Here is a 25,878-nt window from a genome sequence, read left to right as displayed (position 1 = left end):
TACATTGTACTGTCTCAGAGAATATTTTTGGTTTTTATAATTTACTACACTTGGACTGGAATGATTTATTAATGGTGCTTCCTAAGTATTAAATGGTTTAAATCAAATTATTAATTAAACACCGCTCAAAATTTCTTCCAAAAATGTAAAAATATAGGTAATAATATAACATTTCCCTTGTAAAAAAAAAGAAGTGTGCTTAATTGTATTGAATGTGAACTTGTAGTGCACTTCAAGTCCTAAAAGTATACTTAAACTGTACTTGCACATAAAACAATATAAATTAAATAAAAGTCCACTTAAAGCTGCAGTTCGCAACTTTTTTTTGTGTTAAAAATTTACAAAAAATATATAATGAGAATATACAACATGAATCCATTTTCCAAACCGTGTTTTTTTCTTATCCTGAATCATTATGGTACACTTATAATAAGTGTTTATATTCTGACTATTTCAGACTGGACTGGTAGGACTCGCCGCAGAGTATCACGGAGAAAAGTAGCTCCGGCTAGAATGTTCCTCCGCAAGATGCGTGCAGTTCTGTTTATTAACCTGCTAGAGGGCCAAAAATCGCGGACAGCAGCTTTAAATATTATCCAAAATCCATTTTTGAGCAAGTGCATAATCAGCCAATCTCCTCTAAATCGAGTGTACTGGTAGGTTTCTGTGGAAAATTCGAGCATGCAGCCGTTCATTTTTGCGTCATTACGTCACGTCTGTTTACATAAAGAACGAGTCCCAGCTAGTAGGCTATATGTGAGAATGCTGCCGGTGATGGATCATTTATAGCCTTTTCTCGCAGCAGCTGGAATAATTAAACTTATCATTTTGATGGCAGATTGTATGGTATGACAAATTAACGTTAGAGATTAGACTGTACAGAAATTTAAATCTACAGGTAACGCTAATACACTCTAAATACACATAGTAACGCAATGCTGATATTGTTAACATTAACAATTTGAGAACAATGTATAACAATAATAATAATTTGCATGGTTTGGTGTGATATGAGCTAAGCGATCGTTAAATTTAATCACCATTGGTAGCGCGATTTATTGTAATGCTTTTTTTTCCTCAGTTGGTCAGAACGAAAGTGGCAGATTTGTTGCTTACTTGTTCCGATGAAATTTTCCAGTGAAAATTCTTATTTTGGTCATACTTCCAAGACACAGAGTCTGTGATTCCAAAGTACCTTTACAGTATCCACTGGTGTGGTGACTGACAGCCACATATTCTCCTCAAAACGTTAGATTCATCCGCGCTGAGGAGCCGTGCCGATGCACAACCCATGTAAAGATGAAAATTCCGCAAATAACTGCAATTGCAGGTTTCGAACAGAGATGGCGACAAAGAGGCAAAACTTACGGACTGCAGCTTTAAAGGATTAGTCCACTTTCAAATAAAATTTCCTGATAATTTACTCACCTCCATGTCATCCAAGATGTTCATGTCTTTCTTTCTTCAGTCGAAAAGAAATGAAGGTTTTTGATGAAAACATTTTGGGATTATTCTCCTTATAGTGGACTTCAATGACCTCCAGACGGTTGAAGGTCAAAATGACAGTTTCAGAGCAGCTTCAAAGGGCTTTAAACGATTCCAGACGAGGAATAAGAGTCTTATCTAGTGAAACGATCGGTCATTAAAAAAAAAAAAATACAACTGTATATGCTTTATAAACACAAATGATCGCCTTGTATGTTCTTCTGCTTTCCGTGTTCTTCAAAAAGCTTACGCTGTATGTCCTATGCCTTCCCTGTTCTACTTACGGAAAAAAACGAAACTGACGCCACGTTCGTTCCGTAAGTAGAATAGGGAAGGCGTAGGACATACAGCGTAAGCTTTTTGAAGAATACGGAAAGCAGAAGCACTTGGAAGGTGATCATCTGTTTATATAAATCATATATATTTTTGTATTTTTTTCGAAAATGACAGATCGTTTCGCTAGATAAGACTCTTATTCCTCATCTGGTATCGTTTAAAGCTCTTTGAAGCTGCACTGAAACTGTAATTTTGACCTTTAACCGTCTGGAGGCCATTGAAGTCCACTATAAGGAGAATAATCCTGGAATGTTTTCATCAAAAACCTTAATTTCTTTTCAACTGAAGAAAGAAAGACATGAACATCTTGGATGACATGGAGGTGAGTAAATTATTAGGAAAATTTTATTTGAAAGTGGACTAATCTTTTAAGTGTACTTAAAGAGTACACTTTCATGACAGTTTTCTCAAACACTTTTAAAGTTTTACTTTACATTTTAAAACATTGTTTTAATAATCTTTTGTCGTGCTTAAAGAACACATATTTTGATATGACTAACATAGTAAAGCACATGCAGTAGTTAAATACAATTTTTACTGTAGTGTTATTTGATGTCACTTAAGTTATTAAATGTATTTTAAATATACTAAGTTTCAACTTCATCAGTACAAATGTGTAATTACAAATATGTTTAAGTACTTGATATATAATTTTCAATGGAAATTACATTAAGGTGTATTTTAATTTACCATAAATGCTTGTCAGCAGTACATTTTAACCATATTTCAAGGACAATATAAGTAATTATAAAATTACATATAAAGATGTGCTTAAGTGGCTCAAAAAAGTTCATTAACTGGAACAGTGAGTGATAGTAATTCAAAGTGATTTCTATCATTTTGACAGACAATAAATATTGAATTTACCTGCTTTAGAAACATGCCATAATAGAGATTACATGTGAAAAATGGAGACAATTACATAAAGAATCCATGTGAAAACAAACCTGGAAAAGGAGATGTGAGGATTTGGGGAGAAAAACGAGAGATTCTTAGTGCATTCCAATGACTTATTCATGGGATATACCCATCGTAAATTAAATCAGGAAAGCAGACCACAGTATATGCACAGATGTTGTCTTTTTTTCATACTGTAACAGAATACAAAGGAAAAATAATAATATACCATGTCGCAATAAAATACCAAGCATTACGTTATTCTCCTGATGCCTGAAAAAATTGTACAGCTCATTCAGTCAAGCTGACGGTGACAGATAATTATTATTTGTGGGGCAACCTTATGATTTGAAATGATTTCTTTGTCTTTTTGGGTGGATTCAAATCCTCTTTTGTGGAACTTCCCCAAACCGGAAGTGCCTGCCAGTAATCTAAATCGCAGTAGGCTTGTTAGGAAATAGGTGGATAGTCAGAGAGATTTGACGTGTACTTGCCTCAAGTTCATATTGAGCTAAAATCCTGTAGAGGATAGGTGAGGTTAGAGCCAGTCATTCTGAATAACACATGCTTTATTCATATCCGCTCATGCCTTGTAACACAAAGACTCTTGTTCCAGACTTGGACGCAAATCCTGCTCAGTCAACCTTCTATTATTCTCAACAGCTGCTGAGCAAGCCGTTCTACACTTAGCAGCATGTAGCTAACAATAGAGGAAGTCCAGTCTCGACACGACTATTTAGAGCCACAGCATTAACAAACACAAAAGGCTTTCAGCTGGATATTTTGTACCATCAGACATAAATTCTGTCATGAGTGACATATGGCAGCATTTTGAAATGTAAAACCAATGGAGGACTATAGGTTCATTGCTCCAAATGATTAAATAGAAATGTTTTGTTCATTGGCAAACTGAGCGCATACTGTTAAAGTCGAGAAGTCCTATGTGAAACACAAACAGTAATTGTTAAATAAATGCGTCTTCCATAAACAGAAAATCAAATGAATAAAAGTAAAGAAATTAAAGGAAATTACAATATATATATATACATGTTATTTTTTGTTTAGTACTGCCCTGAGTAAGATATTTTACATAAAAGATGTTTGCATTTAGTTCACAAGACAAAACAATAGCTGAATTTATTAAAATAACCCCATTCATAAGTTTGTGAACCATTGATTCTCAATACTGTGTGTGGTTACCTGATGATCCACGACTGTTTTTGTGTTTTGTGATGTTGTTCATGAGTCTCTTGTTTGTCCTGAGCAGTTAAACTGAGCTCTGTTCTTCAGAAAAATCCTCCAGCTCCTGCAGATTCTTCAGTTTTCAAGCATTTTTGCATATTTGAACCCTTTCCAGCAGTTACTGAATGATTTTGAGATCTGTGTTTTCACACTGAGGACAACCGAGGGACTCAAACTCAACTATTAAAAAAGGTTCAAACATTCACTGAAGCTCCAGAAGGAAACTTTTGAATTCAAATATCAAGGTAAATTGTACTTAATTTTTTTTCCGGGAAACATTCAATTATCTTCTGTTGCTTCCAAAGGGCAGTACTAAATGAAAAACAACGATATTTAAACAAAATAAGAAAAATTGTGACATCTTCATCCTGTTCAAAAGTTTTCACACCCCAACTCTTAATGCATTTCATTTCCTTCTGGAGCATCAGTGAATGTTTGAACCTTTTTTAATAGTTGTGTTTGAGTCCCTCAGTTGTCCTCAGTGTGAAAAGATGAATCTCAAAATCATACAGTAACTGCTGGAAAGGGTTCAAATATGCAAAAATGCTTGAAAACTGAAGAATCTGCAGGAGCTGGAGGATTTTTCTGAAGAACAGAGCTCAGTTTAACTGCTCAGAACAAACAAGAGACTCATGAACAACCATCACAAAACACAAAAACAGTCGTGGATCATCAGGTAACCACACACAGTATTGAGAATCAGTGGTTCACATACTTATGAATGGGGTTATTTTAATAAATTCAGCAATTGTTTTGTCTTGTGAACTAAATGCAAATATCTTTTATGTAAAATATCATACTCAAGAGAGATAATACAAAATGCATGTTATTTTTTGTTTAGTACTGTCCTATTTCATTAAAATTATTCACATTTTCACAGATTCTGCAAGTGGTTCACATACTTTTTCTTGCCACTGTATATATATAATTTCCAAGGATCAGCATTCTCCCCTAAATGATATCTGGCAGACCAAACCATAAGTCATAGAGACTTGAAACTTTAAGCTCTGAGGCTATCACTCATAGGCAGCAACGTCATTGCACCTTTTGAGGTCCAGAAAGGTAGTAAAAACATTGTTAAAATAGTCAATGTGACTACAGTGGTTCAACCTCAATGTTATGCAGCGACGAAAATACTTTTTGTGCGCAAAAACAAAACAAAAATAATTACTTTATTCAACAATTTGAACCATTGTCGTACGTAGCTGACGTAGTGAATTCAGTGCAGGCTTCCTTGTTTGCTTCCATCCTGACTAAGTCAGCATTCGGATGTGAACAAGGAAGCCTCCACTGAGTTCACTACATCAACTATGTATGACAATGGATCAAATTGTTGAATAAAGTTGTTATTTTTGTTTTGTTTTTGATTTTACTACCTTTCTGGACCTCAAAAGGTGCAGTGACATTGCTGCCTATGTGTGGTTCAGATACCCTTGGATTTCATCAAAAATATCTTAATTTGTGTTCCGAAGATGAACGAAGGTCTTACAGGTGTGGAATGACATTAAGGTGAGTAATTAATGACAGAAATTTCTTTTTTCTTTCTTTCTTTTTTTTTTTTTTTTTTTTTTTTTTAAGGCCTTAAAGTTTTTGAACCCTGTTAATTGCTTCTTGCAGCTATATTTATTCATGTATTCATTATATTTAATAATTACAAATTGTGTTACTTAAAAAAATGTAGTTTATTTTGTCAGTTTGCAAAGTGATTTATTTTTATTTTCAAAATATGAATTCACATTTTCACATTTTTGTGATTTATATTTGCTAAATAATTGTTAACAGATTTTTATATAAAAGTTAACAGATTTTTATATGCCATTAAAAAGTGTTAAATATTTAATTTAATTTATAATAAATGAAAAAAATTTGTGTCCTTGTTAAACTGTAATTACATATTTACATACTGAGTAATGCCCAATTACGGAGTGTCTACACAGCAAAATTAACTCTGCTCAGAGTACATATGGTCCCTCTCTAAATAGTGTTAAAATAACACTAAAGCAGAGTTAAAGTTAATGAGATAATTAAGCAATTATTTAAGTGATGATTGTGAATTAGTGATGAACACCTGCTGTTAACAAGCAGAATCACTAAAGAAAAGAGAAACACATGAACTACAACTGACTTCAGTCACAGCCTTATTAATTGCTTAATTATCTCATTAACTTTAACTCTGCTTCAGTGTTACTTTAACACTATTTAGAGAGGGACCATATGTACTCTGAGCAGAGTTTACTGTGTATTTACACTAAGTAAACAAGTTTTAAAAAAGACACAAAATTTTTTAACGTCTTCAGTGGCGCAGCAGTAGTGAGTAAGGCTCACAGACCTTGCCTTTAATGCATTTGACATGGGTTCGAACTTGCCTTGTACTGAGCTCGCATTTATTTTCAATAAAAATGAAAATAATGTTCTAAAAGTGGAAATAAACTCTGAACAAGTGTTTAATAATATAAGTGTTTATTGGGTAGGGTTAGGGGAAGGTGTAGGGAGGGGTTTTCTTCTCCCAATAAGGCAGCATCCATTTAATATTTTTAAATTTTTTACACTTTATGATATTATTGCATCCTGTTAATGTACAAAAATTCTGGTGTGCAAATAGTATCTGCCAATATAAAGCATCTAATTAGTATTCACTCTTATTGTAAAGAACTGATACTTTTACACTGTGTAAATAGAATCTATAGCTATTTTCACCTCACTAAGAAAATGCTGCTATTGTCACTTAGTGTAAATAGAATATTGCCACTGCCTATCAATGAACCACATGTTACTGTAGGGTTATGGCTTGGTTTAGGGTCAGCTGTATGTAATCATGCATAATTTACTGTTATTACTACAGGAATTCATGTAATATGTAACAAGGACACTTATTTATAATTTTAATATGTATTTTTATTTAATTATTTAATAAGTACAATTTTACATTAATAATTATAAAATTAAATAATGTTTGTATACATGTGATTCACTTGTGATTTGTTTATATTTTAAATAATTGCTGCACATTTTTACAGTATGTGTCTCTCCTAGTCCCCCAATACTTTTAACTTGCTAATAAGGCTAAAGGAGTGATAGGCCTACAGTCCCTTCAAAAGTACAACAAAAAAAGGTCCATGTGTGTGATATTTCGAAATATGAAATGGTTATTCGTCGGATCATGAAAGGCCAGTGCAGCTGTGGACGCAGTGGTTTAGAGGTCTTACTTTGGTATGTTTAACAGCTGCAGTCGACTCAGCTGAGAGGAAAGTGGGTCAGAGTGTCTCGATCACATTTCCGTAATGCCAGACAGTCCCAGGATTGGGAGGATAGTAATGTATGATAGGCTTTTTGTGTATTTATTTATTTTTCTATATAATTGCACACATATAATCCGGTAAATGTGTGCTGTATTCCATGTTCATGTTGAAAGATCCAACACTTTTTTAGCCACAGTATTACTAACTCACTGTCAAAGCATGTGGGAGACACACCATGCCCAATAAGGCTTTGAAAATGTATTTGGAATCTACATGTCTCAATTGTTTAAACCAACTAGTCATCCTCAGATATATTGAGATGGGTGCAAAGTAACTACGCAAAGCGTCTGCTGAAAATAGCTCATGTGCCTAAACATTTATAAAATATCACTTTATAGATTTCCTGTCACATCAAGGTAGCATCATGAACTAGGTGCCAGACTGTCACAGATTCATGTTTCCAAAAGAACGCTGTCTGCAGGCATTTTGCTATTGCATGTTTCACTTCAGGTCATGGCTTTTTTAATGTTTATGCAAAAGTAAACCCTATCACTTAGATCATTCCTTATAGTAACAAAGTGCCAAACGGGATAGTAAACTAGACACACTCCAGTCCAGACTCTTCTATTTATCCCAATTCCTTATTAGAATATCACAGATAAGAGTGTATTTTTGGCTTTCACAGATCCATGATGGATATTTCAGTGAGTGTAGATCAAACTTTTGCATCAAATTATGAGAATGTGTCGCGCTTCAGATTTCTGAGCTCCATATGAGTCAAGCAGTGTCCTTAGTTCATATTCATATCACAGTGAATGATTGCAAATATTATAAAATTATCTATAATGTATGTGACTATGAGATAAGGTTAAAATGATGAAATAATGTGGTGTCATTATGAAGAATAGATTGTTCTCTATGTAAAAAAGCCTATCTGGACTTCAAACACAATTCGCTCAATCACCTTGATCCTGTTGATCAAGCTGATTTTCGATATGCATCTCCTGAGCAACACTGACATCATCTGGACAGCACGCGAAAAACACAAAAGTCAACTCTACTCATGCCTGGATGTTTTGGGTAGTTGCTATGGTGTTCCATGTGGTTGTTTGGCATAAATGAAAACAGTCCACCCCAAAGCCTCACTAAAATATGGACAAACCCAACCATTGGGTTTAAAATTTAATTTAAAAATTTAAACCAACGGTTTGGTTTGTCCATATTTGACCCAAACATGGGTTGAAACAACCCAGCTTTTTTTAGAGTGAGGCTTTGGGGTGGACTATTTTCATAGAAAAATTATCATTTTTTTCTAAAGATGAATCAGTATCAGATACAGTATAGTTAAAATTGTAACAAAAAGTATCGGATCAAATTAAAAAAGTTTGTTATCGCCCATCTCTATTGTGCAGTGCTGTCTGAAACCACAGAATCCATGCATGAAATAAATGGATTTTATATATATTTGAAAACCTAGCCATTTTCCCCCCTTGGATTTACACAATTCACATGGGTCATACAGTATAGTTTCAGGTCGGAAAATATGGAAATCCATAAAGAAATCATTCCCTGTTTCATTGCTATGTAGTTCAGAATTCATAAGAGTTTTCTCAGTTATTTTTAAGGACATGCAATAAATTGTAGCACACTTACTGGCCCTGGCTCAAATGGCACACTTCATACGGTCTTGTGGACTTACATGAGACTGTAGGGTGATATGCACCCGCGATCCGCACTTGTGCAAGCTCCACAGCAGACTTTTTCCTGACAGTCAAAGGCCCTATCCCAAATGGCACCCTAAACCCTCACGGTCTTCCTCTGAGTCCGTACTTTCGTGATGTAATGCCTGGTCAAAGTACCACATATCTAGCTTCCACCAGACTGCCTTCCATATTCAAGTTACGAAGAAAGTGTACTTTCTTTTTTCTGAAAGTTGAATGGGGAAGGCGTAAGACGTAGCATAAGCTTTTTGAACTGCTAGAGTTTTACACTTTCTTCATACGTTGAATACGGAAGGCGGTCTGGTGGAAGCTAGATATTTTACTTCATAACTTGTTAAATATGGATTTTTTTTACACAAACGCTTCGCTTCAGAAAGTCTTTATTAACCCCCCGAGCTGTGTGGAGTATGTTTATGATGGATGGATGCACTTTCTTCAGCTCATACTCGTTGGTCCCATTCACTGCCATTACAAAGCTTGGATGCTTCAGGATATTTATTAATATTTATCCAATTTTGTTCATCAGAAAGAAGAAAGTCATATATACCTAGGATGGCTTGAGGGTGAGTAAAGCTTGGGCTAATTTTCATTTGAAAGTGAACTAATCCTTTAAGGGGCCGTTTACCTTTTTCAACTAAAAATGCATGAAAACTTTTTATGCATTTTGTTCTATGCATTTCATTTACACAACAACAGCATTTTGAGGGCCTGAAAACGCAAACTTTTGAAAACGGGTTTCAGTTTTTGAATCCAATACCATTATTGTCTCAATTTGCATACAAAAATGAAAATTTGCAACAACAAAAAAATGGTGACATCACATGTGTATTATGTGTTCAGTCTATAGGCACATAGTGTTTCTTTATAAAGTGACATCGCCAACTACTGGTCTGGCAGCAGAATACAGCGTTTTTAGTTGTTTTTTGCAGATCCGTGTGAACGGGGATCATTTCGTCTCTATGTGTAAAAAAAACAAAACAAAAAAACCACAAAAACAAAAAAAACTTTTCTGTTTTTAGTACATCACTGTCATATAAACGTGCCTGTAATGACACACCACAAGTCTTACTCTTGTCTTCCTGAACACAATTAACATATTCCATCCATGATTGCTGATGGATAACGAAGACGAGGCTTTGATAATGAGTGTCCCTCAATAGAGTGCTGCAGGGATGATGTATTTTGTAGACCAAAACCTGGAAATGAGTTTGCATATTAACACTTCCGGTTCCATCGTCCTGAAGTCAATAGGTTTTTTGAATGGGATATTGATTAAAAGCCTGAAATAAGGTCTGTGGTGAACGCTGTCATGTAATGGCTGTACAAATAGCACGACGCAGGAGAACAAGGAATAGAACAGTCTTTAAAATAAATCCAATAGGAGAACTCAGGAGAAAACAACCACATTAAATCAGACGACACCGAACAATGAACACATTATTTTCACATTTTATTCTATAACATAAAACATATCAGTAATACCTCACTTTTGATTTTTTAAAGCTTTTACTTGTCTTGAAAAAGGCGGTTGCTAACAAGTGGCTAAATGGCACTTTTGTATTTTTATTTTTATTTTTCTAAATGGCACTACAGGTTGTCGGGGACATTGAATGTCATCAGCCGAACAAGAAAAATCATCTGACTACTCTTTTTCACAGCCTTGTTCTGTTTATAATCACGCTCTTGCAAACTATTATAACTCACAGTTTAAGGGATTTTTTAATTTTTTTTTTTTTTTAATAAAGACTGAAAGAGCTGTAGAAGTGATGGTGATGTCGAGCGACCAAAGTTAATTTTCTTAGTTCCAGCAATTGTATTTAGACTTCAAAGTTTGTGAAAATTTGGTTAAAATCTTGATGGACAAAATGTGTAAGTATCATAGTTTTTGTTGTTGTTGTTGTATAATCCTATGGAAAAATGCTATTGGGTTTTTGTCAAGGGAACCAGTGTGATGTTAACTTCCAGGTTGGCCTACAAAAATACGTTGGCTGCATCCTGAAAACCTATGCAGGCAGCTGACTTGTTGCCTCGCTGCCCTAGATGACTTTGCAGGCAGCGTTTGCGCACCAAGGAATCTCACGAAACTGATTTCAGACAGACTTCTGAGGCAGCGGAATGGTTTAATGATCTATAGCAAAATAGCACAAGCTTTCATGATAACTAAGCAAATATTTAAGTACTACAGTTGTAATTTCTCACTAGAAATGACATCAAAAGTGGAAAACAATGGTTGAAAACGTACATTTACACACAAACTGACCACCAACTGCAACTTTAAGGTGCCATCTTTATTTTTTAGCTCAACTGTCATCATAGAATGGAAAGCACAGGAAGTTAAGCTAACTTTGGATTCAGATGTCTTTTTTTTTTTTTTAATTGAACACCAAGAACAAAACATAAACAAAATATACACCTACAATGTCATTGATAAATACAGTTAAACGAGTATCAAGCAAGGCACATATCAGTTAAATAAATATTAATAAAAGATAATTACATTTATTTAAACAAAGGAGAAAAAAAAACTAAGAGGGGGTCTCTTCATTCCTCTTCTAAGAGACCAATGCTTCTTATTATTCCAGCAAATTTCTGGGCCTTTTTCATTTTCATACATTCCAATGATGGAAAGTAATTACAAATAAAGTCTCTTTTGAACAAAGAAAAATAATGTTTTGTCTTCATACATTTGCATTTATGAATGAAACATTTTTCCAGAATCAACATTAAATTAATAATAATTTTTTTTCTTTTTTTTTTTTATCATCCGTTTCCTAGCAAAAGTGGATTCAGATATGACAATAGAGGATATGACTTGATGTCTTCCTACCTTGAAATGCGTCCTACGAAGGAGGTAAATGGTTCTGCCGCCCTCTAGTGGACTCTCAGATCAAACCTCTCGCTGTTTAAAGGGATAGTTTACCAAAAATACACATTCTGTCACCATTTGCAGACTCTCATGTCATGTCATTCATACACTCATACTCCACCTGGTCAAATGAGGCCACCTCAGTTGTAACTTTTTTTCAGCGAAATCAATGTAATATATTTTGTTTAATATGAAGGAACGACTTGTGGTTCTAAGTAATATTTATGTAATAATTATTTGTCTCAACAATTTTGCAATACACTACAATTAATTATTACATTCCCCCCAAATTAACCCCTTCATTGCTTTGTGCTTTTCTGCATTTTGGCTGACTTGTAGACTGTACCCCCCACCCCCAAAATAATTGATGTATTTTTTTCCCCCCAATGGTGGTCATTCTTGACTGCAATGAGTACTATTTTTTTTTTTTTTTTTTTTTAGGACCTTTTAACCTTTTCGAATCATGTCCACAATTTGTGTGTGTGTGTGTGGTTCAGGTAAACCCAACGTTATAATGGCAATATCCAAAATACTTGTGGGGACATGTTTTTGTCACCATGAGGAAACAGCTTATAAATCATACGAAATCGTTTTTTTGAAAATGTAAAAATTCTGAAAATGTTGTGGTTTAGAGTTAGGGAATACAATATACAGTTTGTACAATTTAAAAAAATCATTACGTCTATGCAAAGTCCCCATAAACATGGAACCCCAACATGTGTGTGTGTGTGTGTGTGTGTGTGTGTGTGTGTGTGTGCGCGCATTTTTGTGACATATCAGGACACAAATGTGTATAACGGCATGGGTATATAGGTATTACAAGAAGAGGTGACTTATGAGGACATTACCCCATGTCCCCACTTTTCAAAATGCTTGTAAATCATAAAGAATGAGTTTTTGTGAGAAAGTAAAAATGTGCAGTTTCCAGCTGTGATACGTAGGTTTAGGGGTAGATGTAGTGTAGGGGGATAGAAAATACAGTTTGTACAGTATAAAAACCATTACGCCTATGGAATGTCCCCACAATTCACAAAAACAAACGTGTGTGTGTGTGTGTTTTCACGTAGCAAGTGCCTCAAAATTTACCAAGTGATTCTGACGAAGTAAAAAAAAAACTTTACAATTTTAAACTATTTATTTTATTTTTATTTTTTGCAGGACAATGTTGTGAAGCAGTAATTTTCCATTGCTTTTCCCTTGGTATAATAACACATGTTGGAACTGTACTGGTCAGACGAAGCCAGAGCACTGAGTAGTGTAACATCTAGACAGTCTCTGAGAATTGAAACATATGTAACTAAGATTATTCAATAAACTCTGCTCTTTTATTATCATTACTTTGTCTCCTTCTGCTCTGGCTTTCTCAGTTAAACTCTCAGGCTGGTAGAAGGCACATCTTCTGGCAGGGATTCAGCTTTCTGTGTTGAATCTAAGATTTCTGACATGGAGATCCATCCAAACTAACATTTTGGCGCAATCTATCAATGTCTTTTTATGTAACTGTAATAAGTAAATGTACACTAATAAGTAAAAGACACATTTACAGCTAATGCACATTTTAAATATTTTTCATCCCTTAAAATGTAATTCCCTTCTGTAAATTCAAGCCAAATTAATAAATAAAATGAGACATTTCACCAAATGCAACTCAAACATGTTTTACAGTTTATTTTCTTAACATTTCAAACATAATATACAAATAAATATATAACATACACATTCTGAATTCAGAGAAATGTTTACTTCATTAACAATGGCCATTTTGAATTATAAAAAAATATGTCAACATGCTTTTAAAATCAAGTAGGCAATATAATTTTAGTAATCTTTTGTTTAATTATCAGTGGCATTATAAAAAATATACTCAGCTTTTCCAAAATGACTCAAAATATTCTCTATAAGGTCAGCTGACTGTGTAAAAAATCTTCATAAGAACAGCACACTTTCGCACATGCCCACACAATAAATAAACTGTCTCTAAACAGCTGTCAGTAATGCAGGTTTTGTTAACTTTACACTTCATGTGTGGAACAGTGTGTTGCTGTTGGTGAATACACTGGGATGTCATGTCCTCTGACTTGTTGAGGTGAATTTACTATAGTTATATAGTCATATTCACTGTGCATTACTTTCTCACAGACATTCTGCAGTCCGTCTGTTTTTGGAATGTGGGCTTGGTGGTAGTTTTCCCTCCTGAGATTGTCTCGTTGAAGTGAACATGACCTATAGGAATGTGCTAAATTGCTGTTTGTCGTGGCAGCAGTTGGACACCAGCAGTCATCTGAATGGCCCAAAATCTTGCACTCGCTTGTGCATGCCCATAGACCTTGATAAACAAAAAGAAGATTATCAGTAAGTATAAGCTTTTTAGTCAATGAAATCAGACATTATGACAACTTAGAGGTTTTATGCTTACTAGACCACTCAAATATGTCAGCTGATATTAAAATAGGCAGTAATTCTATTGGCTCTCAATAATACCACATTTCTGATGTAGGTTATTTGCTGTCTTTAAGACTTGATATTATTTTCAAAGATGCTTTTTTGCTGTGCAATAAACATCTAAATTCTTATATATGGCAACATCTACCTCAAAAGACTCCTATAAACACTAGTGAAAAGTAAAACATTGATTAATGAAGCCAAACTATGGGAAGCCATTCACACTGAAAGTGGACTCGCGCACAGTCGTGTCCGCGTATCCTTCAAAGTATAGAGGGTATGCACGTGACGTCACCGTCAACCGTTATGACTGCGGTTACGCCCACTGAGTGGCACAAAGACTGAGCGGCAGCCTTGGTTTTCAGCGTGAATGTCGCGAAAAACGCACAAAACTCATCCAAAACGGAAAAGAGCTTTGTGATTGACTGTACAAATAGCTTTGACACAAAACCTGAGGTATATATTTAAAAACTGCAGAAAGCAACAGAAAAAAGAAGCAAATGGATCACTGCAATTCACAGAAACAGCTGACTCCAGCAAAGAAACATGGATTTGCAGTTATCAATTTGTGTCAAATTGTTAGATGTTCAGGTAAAATCATACCGTATATATTGTATTGTTATGTATTAAGTTGACAACTCATCAATTAAATATTTTCCATCTTATATTCTGCATAATTGGGTGTTTTTAAATAAACACTGACAAAAACTATAGGCTACGATAAAACTATATATGTTTTAGGGCTGGACAATATGACGATATAAGTGATTACGCGGATTTAAATCTACCTATATTGTAGTTATATAAAATATTCACAGGCAGATTTGCTTTATGTATTTCCCCAGTGTCGAAATTAGGCACATATAAATGTCAGGAAACATGACTCCTGGCTGCATGTCAATATCCATGGATTAGGTTTATTTGACAAGTTGTAAGGAACACATGTAATTCGTTAGTTTTACTCGCATTTTCGCAGTTTCCCCTATTAAATCCAGTCACGCAGCAGGTTCTTTTGCCACTCAGTCCAGCTGAGGGAGCGCGCTTTCGGCGGGAAAGTGACGTCGATGAATAAGCGCGGATACCGAGTTCGACACATGCGCAGTACAATTTTTTTTCTATACTCTACCAGACATCGTGTCATCAACGGGACATTCGCTGGGCAGGATTGGAAAAGAAAAACATTGCATCCACCATTGAAACATAGTTCAGAAAATACACCAAGAGAGCAAGAATCAAAAACAATGGAGAAGGATATGCTTCTAAGTTTACTCATCTTGTTTTTAAATTGCTTTTTCCACACTCTTCTTTGACGACTGCTCACTGTGCTCAGTACTATGTGTATTGCCACCTAGTGGACTCGTCTGTCCTACTTGTGCATGTGCTGTTGCATGCGCACTGTCCATGCGGTCTCAAAATTTGAGCTGCAAGTGGACGGGGTGTGCGGACGTCCGTGGGCCCTCCGGATGACGGGCGGTGCACGAACGCGGACGGCTGAAGTATACTTTGGGCTTTACAGAGCTCGACCGACTCGAAATCGCAGGGAAAACGTGTTTAATAGCTCGTAGCGCCACCGAACAGACAGCGCGGCACGAGCTCTACAGCGCGCTGTTTCGTCCCACTTTCGGTGTGAATGGCTTCCCATAGGCTACAACTGTTACAACTATCCGCCACTGCCTAAAAGAGCTTGAGACGCGCCAAATTAAACGGAAGTGCAACCACAGCTTCCTTTTCAAGTGAAATCAGCTCTCATCATCTACTGAAATCAGCTCTCATTTCAGTAATGCGTATTAATAAATCAATGTTTTCACTAGTGTTTGTAAGTCTTTTTTAGTAGTGCGTATCAATGAATTTCACTGAGGCTGATCAATGTTTTCAGTAGTGTTGTTAGAGGCTTTTTTCAGTTATACATATGAATACATTTCACTAAGGTTGATCCGTGTTTTGGTAACACTTTAGAATAACTCACGCTATGAAGCATTAGTTAAGCATTAGTAAATAGTCAATTCATAATTTATAAAACATTAATAGACATTAGTAAGCCATTTATAAATACAGCTATAAATGCTTTGTTCTTGATTTATAAGCATATCTATAATGAGTTTAATAATTGTATTTTCATACTTTATTAATGATCAATTTATCATTTCTAAATTATGTATTACATTATTCACAAACCAGTAATTTAGGAGTTGTCAGTGGTTCATAAGATCATTTAGGAAGTGTAAGTAAATGATTAATAAAATATTTAAATGTACATTTATGCATCTTATTATCTTCATCTTAATATTTACTGAGTGTGTTAATAAATGCTTTATTAACATATTCCTAGTGTCAAAACTACCTCGGTACTAACTTTAAAACATTAGAGAACAGCAGTGCAGAAGATCACTGAACCTTTAAATCTCATTTATAAAAGCTTTACAAAGCATAAATAGTCCTCACTTTAGATGAGCTCACAAAAATAGTTAACTGACAACTTCTAAATGTTTTATAACTACCTGAATTAATCATGAATTGCAGTAGGAATATGTGTTAATAAAACATTTACTAACACACTAAGTAACTATTACTATGTGTCTAAATAATAAGATGTATAAATGAATGTTTAAATAGTTTATTAATCATTTACTTACACTTCCTAAATGAACTACTGACAACTCCTAAATAACTGGTTTGTAAATAATGTAATACTTAATTTAGAAATGATAAATTGATTATTAATAAAGTATGAAAATACAATTATTAAACACATTATAGATATGCTTATAAATCAAGAATAAAGCAATTATAGCTGTATTTATAAACTACTTACTAATGTCTATTAATGCTTTATAAGTGATGAATTAACTATTAACTAATGCTTAACTAATGCTTCATAGTGTGCAGTTATTATAAAGTGTTACCAATGTTTTTGTTTCATTAGTGTTTGTAAGAGGCTTTTCAGTTATGCATATGAATGAATTTCACTATGGTTGATTAATGTTTTTCATTTCACTAGTGTTTGTAAGAGGCTTTTCAATAACTATGACCTATACGGCCCCTCATACCCTTTAATGTTGTTAATCTGAATGGGCACCCCACCACCACCACCCCCGGTCTTTCTCTCTCTCTCTCTCTCACACACACACACACACACACACACACACACACACACACACATTTACACACCACTGATGCTTAGGGCTATACTCTTTTGAACTTTGTTTTGATGCTTGCCTTTTCTTAGTCCATCGCCACTTATATCTGAATCACTGTCATTGTAGTCGCTGTCTCCATTCCCACTGTCCTTTCCACTGAATTGAGGATCTCCTGCTGATATAGTTGAGGTGCCTTTCCATATTTTAATCAGTCTCATAGGATTACCATAACCAGGTGGATTGGAATAATCCTATTAAAACAAAAAACAATACTTTAGAATATGAACCAGACAACGATATCAAATACAGAATTCACAACGTGCAAGAGGCTGTAACTTACTTCTGACTTGACACCGTGGCTTTTGTCCTCTAGATCAAAGACACATGTACCATCTTCAGAGCTGCAGGAAATGTTGCCGCATGTCTGGATAAAGCCAGAAAAGTTTGGCTTGTTTGAATAAGAAGGCTGAATATCAAACACAATGTCACTGTGCATTGGAATTAGTGGGTCGCAGTGGTTTCCGTCCGCCTTAACTATGTCCTCCTTTCCAGAATGGCTGTCGCCTCGATTATCCTTCTTTTGTTTATTACAAGAAGTTGCAATAAGAATAATTGCTAAAAGTAGTAGTGCGCAGCTCCCCGCCAGTACCACAATTATAATAACTGAATGATCCCCTTCCCATGTCTCTTCGTCAGTTCTGTGCCTGAATATACTGCGGTCACTAGGAAGAGATCCTGCAGTGATGCTGAAATTGATAGTGACTACTGTAGTTAGTAAAGGTCTCCCGTTGTCACTGACACTTACTGTTATTCTCAAGTTCTCGTAATCTTTGTAGTTTAGTTCACGATTCAGATAAATTTCTCCGGTGGCTCTATTAATGGAGAACATCGAGGCCCCCTCTGAGATTCTGAATGACAATTCTGCATTGACACCTTCGTCAGCATCCCTAGCAAGTATCTGGGTTACAACGTAACCTGAAGGCGCGTCTTTGGGCAGTAGAACCTCGGCAGAACCATTATTTAGGGGAGGCTGTGTGATAGAGGGAGCGTTATCATTCTGATCAACTATTTTTAGATTGATTATTGCGCTGCCTTGGAGTTGTGGCGAGCCTCCGTCACTTGCTTGAATACGTAGCTGTAGCTGTTTGAGGACCTCATAGTTGAAACTTTTGAGCGCATAGAGCGAGCCCGTAGCGGGATCTAGAGAGACAAAAGTTGACACCGGAGAGCCTATGATGTAGGTGTCCAGGAGCTCGTAGCTGATTTCACTGTTTTGTCCTAAGTCGAGGTCTCTGGCCACTACAGTTGTGATATATGCACCTGGTGCATTGTTCTCCATCAAGGATACTTCATAGACAGGTTTACTAAACACAGGGGCATTGTCATTCTCATCGCTCAGCCTTATAGTATATTGCTTAGATGTTCTTAAGGGAGGTGATCCCAGGTCTTCGGCAACAACCGTTAAGTTATACTCCGCAATTTGTTCTCTATCAAGTGGAGATGTCGTTACAATAATAAAACTGTCCTCATAGGCTTGCTGGAGTTTGAAGTTATTGTGTCCATAGAGGGTACAATGAATCTGTCCGTTTGCGCCCGAGTCCCTGTCTGCAGTGCTGATAAGAGCCACAAAGCTTCCTTTAGCAGCAGCCTCTGTGATGTATGCAATTTCCGCAGTGACTGGGGTCATAGGGGTAATGGTGATTTCTGGTGCATTGTCATTCACATCCTGCACTTGAACAACAACTTTACAGATGGATGGTCTCGGATTAGGACCCAAGTCAGATGCCTTTATATCGAACTCATATGTTTTCTTGCTCTCAAAATCAATCGGGCTCTTGAGCGTCAACTGCCCGGATTTTCGGTCAATGCTGAAACGCTGCTGGATCTCCAAGGCACCTGATTTCCAAACCCATACACAACTTCCCCATTCAAACCATCGTCTGGATCAACCGCGTTCAAATCCAAAAGCAAAAACCCCACCGGCGAGTCCTCAAGTATATCAACAGAAAAATTGGTCTGGCTGAACACAGGGCTATTGTCATTAAAGTCTTTTACTTTGACGTTGATTTTTGTGGTGCTGGACCTTGGTGGATTTCCTCCGTCTGTTGCAACAAGCTCCAAAACATAGGAGGCTTGTGTCTCCCTGTCTAGTTCTTTCATTAGCACCAGCTCCGCATATTTAACCCCATCGGCTCTGCTCAACACGTCAATAGTGAAGTGACTGTTGACAGATATTTTGTAGCTTTGAATGTAGTTCGAACCCACGTCCTCGTCCATAGCAACATCTAAAGAAATTCTAGTGCCGAGTGCTGCGTTTTCTGAAATTTCCAAAGTTGATTCCTTTCTGGGGAACTCAGGAGCGTGATCATTGATGTCCTTTACTTCCACTTCAATATGAATTAATTGAAATTGCTCATTGGAGAGACTCACAACATCGAATGCAATGAGACACTGGACCGCATTCTTACATATTTTTTCTCTGTCTATTCGTTCTCCAATTGTTAGCTGTCCATCTTTTTCTCGGAGTCTAATAAAAGATGCATTGAACTGCTTCATCATTTTGAAATTGGTCTTCGAGTCATCTGAGGGATTTAAAAACATGTCCTTGGCCAAGTTTCCGATGACAGTGGATAAAGCGTCCTCTTCAAAAGTCTGATATTTCATGATCATTCCCACTGCTAAAGTAGACAGAAAAGGCAGTGACACAAAGACGAGAAGCACTGTCCACCAATGCCACAAAACTCGACTGCTAGGAGTCCCTCCCATCATGGCTTGCCAAGAAGTCCCGCTGTATGTGACTTCAATTAAGGCAAATTTTTTTAAAAGTAAACAGTAGTCAAGTAAACATGTATTTTGTTTCTCTGAAGTCAGATGGAGAAATGCTGTCTCTCGGTGCACACACTGTCATGTATGACAAGCTCTACTCGCAGCTTGAGAAAACAGCAATGGTTGGGTGGTTTATAGACATCTTAATGCAAATGAGATTAAGTGTGACCAATCCCTTCTAAGGGGGGAGTACTCTGGTTTTGGGACAAAATTCCAAGCTGGGAGCCCTCCTCCTGGACAGCATGCCAAATACGCATACCCTTTACTCTATTTAATTATATCTAAATGTGGATTTGTGAACCTCTTGCCTTGTTATGAACACCATAGTACCATCTGCATAAGCTGATATTAGAGAGAGAGAGAGAGAGAGAGAGAGAGAGAGATTTTTTAAATTTTATAACTCCTTTATTAAATACAAAATTCTAAAAAAATAAAAATAAAATAATAATAATAATAATAATTACAAACACATTACAAACACCTCATTAGATTATCTCATAATCTCAGCAAAAGACAATACATCATTATCAAACCAACACAGCAAGTTTCTACACCCCAAATTTCTTCAAACTTTTCCACTTTCTTCATAGATAAAAATAAAATCATGCATTACTCTTGCTTTTATAAGCCCTTTAAAACACAATTCAACTACACAATTTGATTCATAAGAGAGAGAGAGAGAGAGAGAATTATCATTATCTCTGAGTTAAATTATTAATAATTGCAAAAGCAGTTGTAACTAAGGCAATCTATAAGAAAAAATAAAACCTTTATGGTGATTTTTCGTCTTATTCCTCATACTTATATTGCATAATGGTGATTAAATTTCCCAGGTGAAAAAAAAGTACACTTCTATAATATACTTAAAGTGCTCTATTTTCGTGCACTAATTTTGTACTTAATATACTAAAAATTCTCCTTTAGTACTTCTTAAGATCATCTTAAGAACATCTAAGTGTACTCAACTGTGCTATTTTGAGACACCATGAAATATGAACTAAAATGTGCTTTTAATATACTATCTCTGTATTTAAAAAATATATTTAGCTACTACTTGTAGTACACTATGGGTTCAAATGTACTATAAGTGGTATATAAATACATTTTTTAAATACAGAGATAGTATATAAAATGCACATTTTAGTTCATATTTCATGATGTCTCAAAATAGCACAGTTGAGTACACTTAGATGATCTTAAGAAGTACTAAAGAAGAATTTTTAGTATATTAAGTACAAAATTAGTGCACGAAAATAGAGCACTTTTAGTACATTATAGAAATATATTTTAATATGTGTCACGAGCGAAATCGGGTTTTAGTCGCTTAATATGCATGTCAGTGGTGCTGTTGTGCCCCTTTCCCTTCTGGAATCTAGCCTTCTGTACCAGGTTTTAAAAAAAAAGGTCTTTTCAAATAGGATTTATTTAAAGCGTCAGGGTATTTAAAGTGCTTTCTATAGGATTATTTCAAATGCTCGTGAACCTCTCGTCTGCACATGTGATATCTTTGTGGGTTATCCCAATGCGACTTCAATGTCTGTATTATTTTGCAATGGCAGAAGGAGGGAGATGAAGTCCCAGGAGTTCGCCTGTCTGCGTTTAGATTGAACACAATAAGGCAGCGCCAGATGCGTGTCGCCTCAACAGGACACGGTTACGGTCGTAACTCTTTTGACTAAATTAAGCTGGCCATTGAATTGCCCCTGCCGGCTTTAAGCCCCTATTAAAACGCGTTTAGGGATCCACGGAGATCGCCACGGCTATTTAAGAGATTTTCTGCTAGTTTCCCCTTCACTGGACAAAACTTATAATGGAGCCACAAAGAAACAGTTGGAATCCATCTGTCACCATTGCGCTCGAGACGCAATATGCGAAATAACTGTGGCAATAGTTTTCTCTTGGTCCTGTTTGCTTATAAGGTAAAGTTGAATCTAAGGTTAATTTTATATTAATTATATTAATTTTATATGTTATAGCCTATTTCATATTTAGAATGATTAGCTACAAGGTGCAAATTAAATTACTGAAATAGCCTAATAGTGAATTCAAGTCAAGTCACCTTTATTTTTTAAAGCGCATTATACAATTAAAAAAAAGATGCTTCACAATAATAAACGGGAAAGTAACAGAAATAACTTGATTCAAACTTAAAACTTGAGACAAGTTCACATTCTACAGTAAAGCCCCACATGAAAAACTACTATAGAAATTCATAGTAAATACTATAGTGTTTTTTAACTATAGTAAATTATAATACACTGCATATATTATAGTATTTGCAACACTTTGCTAATGAATGGTACAGCATACTGTAGTATGAACTATAGTGAATTGATAAACTGTAATAATTACTGTAGTATATTTTAGTTTGTACTACAGTAAACTGTAGTGTATTGGAGTATAATATACCCTATAGTTCTAGAAAACTTAGTAGACCGGTGACCGTAGAGTTGATCTGAATTTCATGCTGTCAGCAATGGCACCACATGGAAGAGAAATGTCACAAGACCTGAAATAAAATAATTTCTTTATACCAGAAAGGTGAAGGCTACAGGAAGATCAGCAAAGCTTTACTTCAGTCAGAATACTATAGCAAAAGTGGTACAAAAATTTAAGAAATATGGAACTGAAACCATCTCACAGAGATGTCCAGGTCGTCCACGGAAGTTAATACGTGGACAGGAGCGTCTTCTGATGAGAAGGGTTGAAGAAAATCTGCATGCAAGTTCACTGCAGTTATCTATAGAAGTAGAAAGCCAAATTGGGTGACTATTTCCCGTGACACAATACGGCGTACACTGCAGAGGAATGGCATGCGTGGGTGCCGTCCACGAAATAAGCCTCTCCTAAAGCCCAGGCACAAAAAAAGCCCACCTAGAGTTTGCCAGGGCCCATGCTGACAAAGATGAAGACTACTGGGACTCTATACTCTGGAGCGATGAGACCAAGATAAATGTTTTTGGAACTGATGGCTTCAAAACTGTATGGTGTCGTAAAGGTAAGGAATACAAAGAAAAATGCATGGTGCCTACAGTGAAACATGGTGGAGTCAGTGTCCTTATGTGGGGCTGCATGTGTGCTGCTGGTGTTGAAGATCTGCATTTCATTGATGGCATCATGAATTCACAGATGTACTGCTCTATACTGAAAGAGAAGATGCTTCCATCACTCCGTGCCCTTGGTCGTCGTGCACTTTTCCAACATGACAATGATCCTAAACACACATCTAAGGCCACTGTTGGATTTCTGAAGAAGAACAGGGTGAAAGTGATTCAGTGGCTCCTGATCTGAACCCAATCGAACACCTATGGGGAATTCTGAAGAGACAAGTTGAGCATCACTCTCCATCCAGCATCCAGTCTCTAAAAGAGCTCATTCTTGAAGAATGGAAAAAGATAGATGTTGCAAAATGTTGTTCATTCCATGCCTAGAAGACTTGGTGCTGTCATTAAAAATCATGGAGGCCATACAAAGTATTAGATGTAGTAGTTTTTGTTGTGGGGTGTACTCATTTTTGCATCACCCTAATTTGAGTAAAACTGAAAAATGCGTAATCTAAGTTATATTATTAAATATTATTAAAGTTAAACAGATGTTATATTAAACTTAGTCTTGTCAACATTTTGGAAATTGTTTTTGTGTTCATTGAGATATTGTTTAAAATGTTACTTTTCAAAGGGGGTGTACTCATTTACACTGAGCACTGTATATATAAATCTCTTTACCAATAATTTGACTTATTATTGCCAGTATTTTTACCCAGAAGCAGTTGTCTCATGATGACCAACGTATTAAGCTATCCATCACTATCACAGTGTCTTACATCTTCAGCATACCACAGAGACACCCGAGAAAGGATACAGGAAAATATTAAATTTCTGTCATGTTCATGTATAGTGAGAAATAATATTAATCTATCCAGTTGTCCAGTGTTGCTTATACAGTATTAGATGTTTGTTTTTAAACAACATATGAAACAATCATGACTGTGCAAACTTTGCAAAGAGATCGCTATCAGGGAACAGACGTAGGCTATGGAATAACATGTAAAATAAATGGTATAGTTTTGCTTTTATAAATTGATCATGCATGATAATATTACAGATAAATTAATTTTATCTAATTTTTAATGAAGATTTGGCTCAAACCTTCTGGAACTGCAAAAGGTGTCTGAATGGGTGGGAAGCTTTTTTGCTTTATGGAGAAACAACAACACAGATTTAGAATTATTAATTTTATACCCTGGATATTCCCCAATAGTTTCAATAAAATTAAGCAATGCTAGAAAAGATTGTTTTAGATCGGAAGATAATATAATTATATCATCTGAGTATGATGAAATATGGTTCTCTGAGCAGCCAGCTGTGATAAATTGGTCTATATGAACCACAGTCATTTGACCTCTTGCCAGGTTTATTAGCAGTGTGATGACAAAAGTGTTCAAAGAGGGAGGAAGGATACCATTCTCATTAATATTTATATATTTTTAAAGTATCATTAATGGCAGTTTAGTGGAATAGTTGAATAGCCAATGACAAACAAAGCAGACCGCTAAACCTCTGAAGTATTAAGAAATATCAGTCATTCTCTCTCGTGATTCACACGCCATTCACGTGTTTGCCAGTTTCACAAAAGTGGGATTCGTCAGGCCTAAAAGAATCACATATTCACACAGTCTATTTGCATTTGTAAAGAGCTGAGAATGGAATAGTGACAGCATTGTGAGGGCGTTTGTTCTCAAGCACTCATGAGCGCTGTTTGTCTGAAGATTTTCTTTTGAGGGTGCAAGTCTTTTGGTATGATAATTAGGATATTTGGACTCTTTGTCAAGCATAAAATCATTAGAAAAGAATTATGAGGGTGTTGACTAATCGCTCCGTTTGTTCTCTCTCTCTCACACACACACACACACACACACACACACACACACACACACACACACACACACACACACACACACACAGAGGTTTGTTTTGCTATCTTACTGAGGACATTTCATATGCGTAATGGTTTTTATACTGTACAAACTGTATATTCTATCCCCCTAACCTACCTATCACAGGAAACTGTCTGCATTTAAAATTTTTAATAAAACATTTTTTAGCATGTTTTTAAAGTTATTTTAAACGAGGACTCATGAAATGTCCTCATAAAACATGTTTATGTTATAATAACAATGTAATACCCATGTCATTATACAAATTTGTGTCCTCATAAATTATGAAATCAAGCACACACACACACACACGTTTGTTTGTGTGAATTGTGGGGACATTCCATAGGTGTAATGGTTTTTATACTGTACAAACCGTATTTTCTATTGCCCTACACTACCCCTAAACCTACCCATCACAGAAAACTGTGCACATTTTTACTTTCTCAAAAAAATTAATTCTTTATGATTTATAAGCCTTTTGAAAAATGGGGACATGGGGTAATGAAGAATTCCTTTGAAGTAGTATATCAAAATTCAGAGCCTGCAACTTCCTGTTAACCTTTTTGAATCATGTCCACGATTTTGTTGTGTCTGTGTGTGTGTGTCATACTAAGTGTCGTACTATTCAGACGAAGTTTTAAAAAAAGTTTAAAAAATCAAAACGTAAAATGTTTTGCTCAAAAGTGACCGAAGAGAATAAGAGGGTTAAAGGATCCCATTTAGTTGTAGGTTTTCTGAAGCCATTACTTTA

The 25,878-nt window shown here is 35.7% G+C and overlaps 1 protein-coding gene across 1 annotated transcript; it reads right to left on the bottom strand.

Annotated features, from left to right (window-relative positions):
* Positions 1-13,450: 13,450 nt before the first annotated feature.
* On the bottom strand, positions 13,451-20,421 carry LOC125258500 (protocadherin-8-like). Its single transcript, XM_048175466.1, is given in 4 exon segments — positions 13,451-14,112; positions 17,445-17,616; positions 17,706-19,255; positions 19,258-20,421. Coding segments are annotated over 4 exon segments (2,913 nt in total). The 5' UTR covers positions 20,135-20,421; the 3' UTR covers positions 13,451-13,798.
* Between the last annotated feature and the right edge of the window lie 5,457 nt (positions 20,422-25,878).

This window comes from Megalobrama amblycephala, linkage group LG22 (assembly GCF_018812025.1).
Source record: "Megalobrama amblycephala isolate DHTTF-2021 linkage group LG22, ASM1881202v1, whole genome shotgun sequence".
In the NCBI taxonomy this organism is placed as follows: Eukaryota; Metazoa; Chordata; class Actinopteri; order Cypriniformes; family Xenocyprididae; genus Megalobrama; species Megalobrama amblycephala.
The sequence above is the reverse complement of the archived record's forward strand: the minus strand, read 5'-3'. Positions and strand labels throughout refer to the sequence as shown.